Source organism: Echinops telfairi, unplaced genomic scaffold (assembly GCF_000313985.2).
Source record: "Echinops telfairi isolate 266 unplaced genomic scaffold, ASM31398v2 ScPeMD7_7469;HRSCAF=8507_1, whole genome shotgun sequence".
Lineage (NCBI taxonomy): Eukaryota > Metazoa > Chordata > Mammalia > Afrosoricida > Tenrecidae > Echinops > Echinops telfairi.
The window spans coordinates 87,250,520-87,254,076 of record NW_022111373.1 but is presented as its reverse complement, the minus strand read 5'-3'; the positions used below and the strand labels follow the sequence as shown (position 1 = coordinate 87,254,076).

At 38.7% G+C, this 3,557-nt stretch overlaps 1 protein-coding gene across 1 annotated transcript in view; it reads left to right on the top strand.

The window, feature by feature from the left end:
- Positions 1-3,036, top strand: part of SHISAL2B (shisa like 2B) — a 26,153-nt gene extending 23,117 nt beyond the window's left edge. Inside the window, exon 3 of the mRNA XM_004703578.2 lies at positions 2,868-3,036. Within this exon, the coding sequence (XP_004703635.1) occupies positions 2,868-3,001 (134 nt within the window). The 3' untranslated portion in view covers positions 3,002-3,036. The remainder of the gene's footprint in view (positions 1-2,867) is intronic.
- The last annotated feature ends 521 nt before the right edge of the window (positions 3,037-3,557 follow it).

Genomic DNA, 3,557 nt, shown 5'->3' with positions numbered 1-3,557 from the left:
ATTGTGATAAAAGTTGTATGAGCCCCTAATAAAACGATTAAAAGAAATCACCTGAAAAAAAAAATTATCAAGGGTTCATGAGGGAGAGGGGAGCAAGGAGAGAGGGGAAAAAATGAGGAGCTGATGCCAGGGGCTTAAGTGGACAGCAAATATTTTGAGAGTGTTGAGGGCAGCGAGTGTACAAATGTGCTTTACACAATCGATGCATGTATGGATTGTGATAAGAGTTGTATGAGCCCCAAAAAAATGATTAAAAAAAAGAAAATAAAAATGATTTCAGGCCTCATCTAAGCTGGAGATGTCCACTAGATATCTACATAGAGATGCTGACTCGGCAGGTGCACCTAGAATTCAGGAGACATAGCTGGGAGTCCACAGCAGAGTCTTTGTTGTTAAATGCCATCCAGTTGGCTCTGACAGAACAAAACACTGCCTGGTCCTTTGCCAACCTCACAATTGTTACGTTTGAGCCACTGTTGTAGAAATTGGGTCCATCCATCTCAGTGAGGAGATGCACTGCCCTTTTACTTTACCAAGCAGGATGCTCTTTCCCAGAGACGGTTCTCTCAAGATAACCTGTCCAAAATACATCCTTGCTTCTAAGGAACATGCTGGCTGTACTCCTTTATGACAGATTCGTTAACTCTTTTGGCAGACAAACCACAGTACTTTCAATATTTACCAGCACCCTAATTTTAACACATTGGTTCTTCATCAGCATAGACGTAGTATTAAAAGCTGGGAGGTGGGTGAGCCTATTTGAGAAATGAGACAAGGATAGGAACTGTGAGATGAGCCATGGAGATTCCTGGCTCTGTGATCACAATCTTAGAGAAGAGTCAGACAGGAGACACCGAGAATGAGCAGTAGCAAGGAGACCAAGGAAGGTGACATCCTGCAGGCCAATTAAGGAATTAGGTCAAATGCTGCCAAGTCGGGTAAGATGTAGATTGTGAACTGGACTATGGATTTAGCAACATGGAGGTCCATAAGTAACATCTGTGATTTACTGCATTTTATACATTTATAAATTACTTAAATGTATTTGAACTTTTGCATATTGGTGAGATATGAGAAATTATGTATATAACTACTCAGATTTTCTAATACCATCCATTGAATAAGAACACATTTCCTTGTCAGACTAACTTCTGGGGTGGAAAGAAATCCATATTTCTTTGACCCTTGTTGATTTAGGTCTCATTTTTCTAGGGAATGAGTAGAGACTGGGGCACATTGGGTTTTTTAAAAAATCACCTTTAAATTGATTTTAGTGACAACAAAGTCTCAAAATGTTGTAGGTTACTGTGATTGACTTTAGTGTAGCTCATGTATATGGACATCACATTTTAATTATTTAGTGAACAAAAATTGTTACTGTCTTAACATTAGTGTAGTCTCTTCCTTGGAAGCATGGAGAAAGAAAGGTAAGCATGGGATTGATGCTGTTACTGCATATTTCCCTCATTTAACTTTCAGGAGCAAATGCTCAAAAACAACTTAAAAAATCATTTTATTGGGGGCTCTGACAGTTCTTATAGCAATCCATACATCAATTATCAAGCGCATTTATACTTATGTTCCCATCATTTTCAAAACATTTTCTTTCTACTTGAGCCTTTGGTATCAGCTAATTTTCCCCTTCCTCCTCCACCCTCATGAACCCTTGATAAATTGTTTTCCTATCTTACATCATCCGCTGTCTCCCTTCACCCATGTTTCTGTTGTTCATCTCCCTCAAGTCGGGGGCAGGGGGTTCTCTTATATGTTGATCCTTGTGATCTGCTCCTCCTTTCTCCCCCACCTTCCACCTACCCTCATGTTATTGTTACTCCCATTATCATTCCTGAGGGGATTATCTGTCTAGATACCATTCGTCAAGAGCTCTTATCTGTACCTGTGTACCTGCTTTGGTCCAGCAGGATTTGTAAGGTACAACTGGGGTGATGATGACAATGGGTGGGGCGGGACGGGGGAGGGAGGAAGCATTAACAAACCAGAGGAATACTGCACCCTGGCTGGCTCATCCCTTGTGACCCTTCTGTGAGAGGATGTCCCATTGTCTACAGATGGGCTTTGGGGCTCCACTCCAACTCTCTTCATTTGCATCGATTTGGTTGTTTGGGGGTCTTTTGATGCCTGATAACTAATCCTGTCAACACCTTGTGATCACACAAACTGGTGTGCTTCTTCCATGTGGAGTTTGTCGCTTCCCTGCTAGATGGCCGCTTGTTTAACTTCAAGCCTTTAAAACCCCAGATGCTATACCTTGTAGTAGCCAGACACCATCAGCTTTCTTCGCCACATTTGCATATATACCTATTTTGATTTCAGTGATTGTGTTGGGATGGGAAACATCACAGAATGCCCATTATTAGAACAAAGTGTTCTTGCCTTGAGGGAGGACTTGAGTAGAGGCCCAATGTCTGATGGTTACCTTGATACTTAACATATAAATATATGTACATAGACCTCTATCCCTATCATTATATATTAATATATTTACATATATACATGCTTATATTTATACCTCTATAAATGTCTTTTGCTTCCCAGTTCTTTCCTCAATTTCCTTTTACTTTCCTCCTGTCTCACTATCATGTTCAACCTTCATTCCGCTCTCAGTAATTCCTCTTGGCTACATTGCACTTGATCAAACCCCACCAGGCATTGTACATCCCAAAGACAACTTTTAAATGTCTCAATTCTAAATGTCTCAATTCTAACTCATCTAGCTACTATTTTGAGGATGTGTTCAATGTTGTTACATAACATTAACTTTATTTTTGAAGCACAGATTTTTAAAAGTAAACTGGTATGCCATATTTTCAGATAATAGTTTCATTTTGTTTTGTTTATTTGTGCAGGCATATTAACCAGAAAAGCCAAAACCCTCGACTCAAATGCAACATCAAGTTCAACAAATGAAACGTCTTGTGAAGCCAATGATATAATTCAAGAAAAAACAATGGATACAACGCAAATCCACATTGCTCATTAACTTGAAGTTCTATGTTGTAAAAAGTGATTGGAGAGCTGGAGCAATAAAAATAAAGAACACGTTCCAAAGTTTTGTAATAATCATTTTTCAGAAATTCATCAACCATTCACAAACAAAACAGGGCTGCATTTTTAAACACCCAATTAATCAAGCACTAAGGTTTTTGATAGATTTTCATATGCCTAAGTTTACTTTTCTAATTAACATGGTTCTGCCTTTCACAAAATTATGCTTTTACTTTAGAAGACATTAAAGATTTTATCAATAACAGATGAGCAAACCTATCTTACTGAGCAACAATGAGAAGTCACATCACCAGAATTCCACAATATATTTTTGATATTTAGGGGAAGTTATAAAGTAACAGGTGGTACGATTTAGGTAAGTCTTTGGGGAATGATCTTTTAAACTAGAGATGGCATGTTCTTTTTAATTTTTTTTTATGAGAGGGTTTTATATAAAGGGTAAGTGCACATCAAGAAAACATCCCAACCCAGTGCTGCCCAAACCCACAAGTCCAACATTAACCCATGTGTCCAACACCAATCCACAAAGT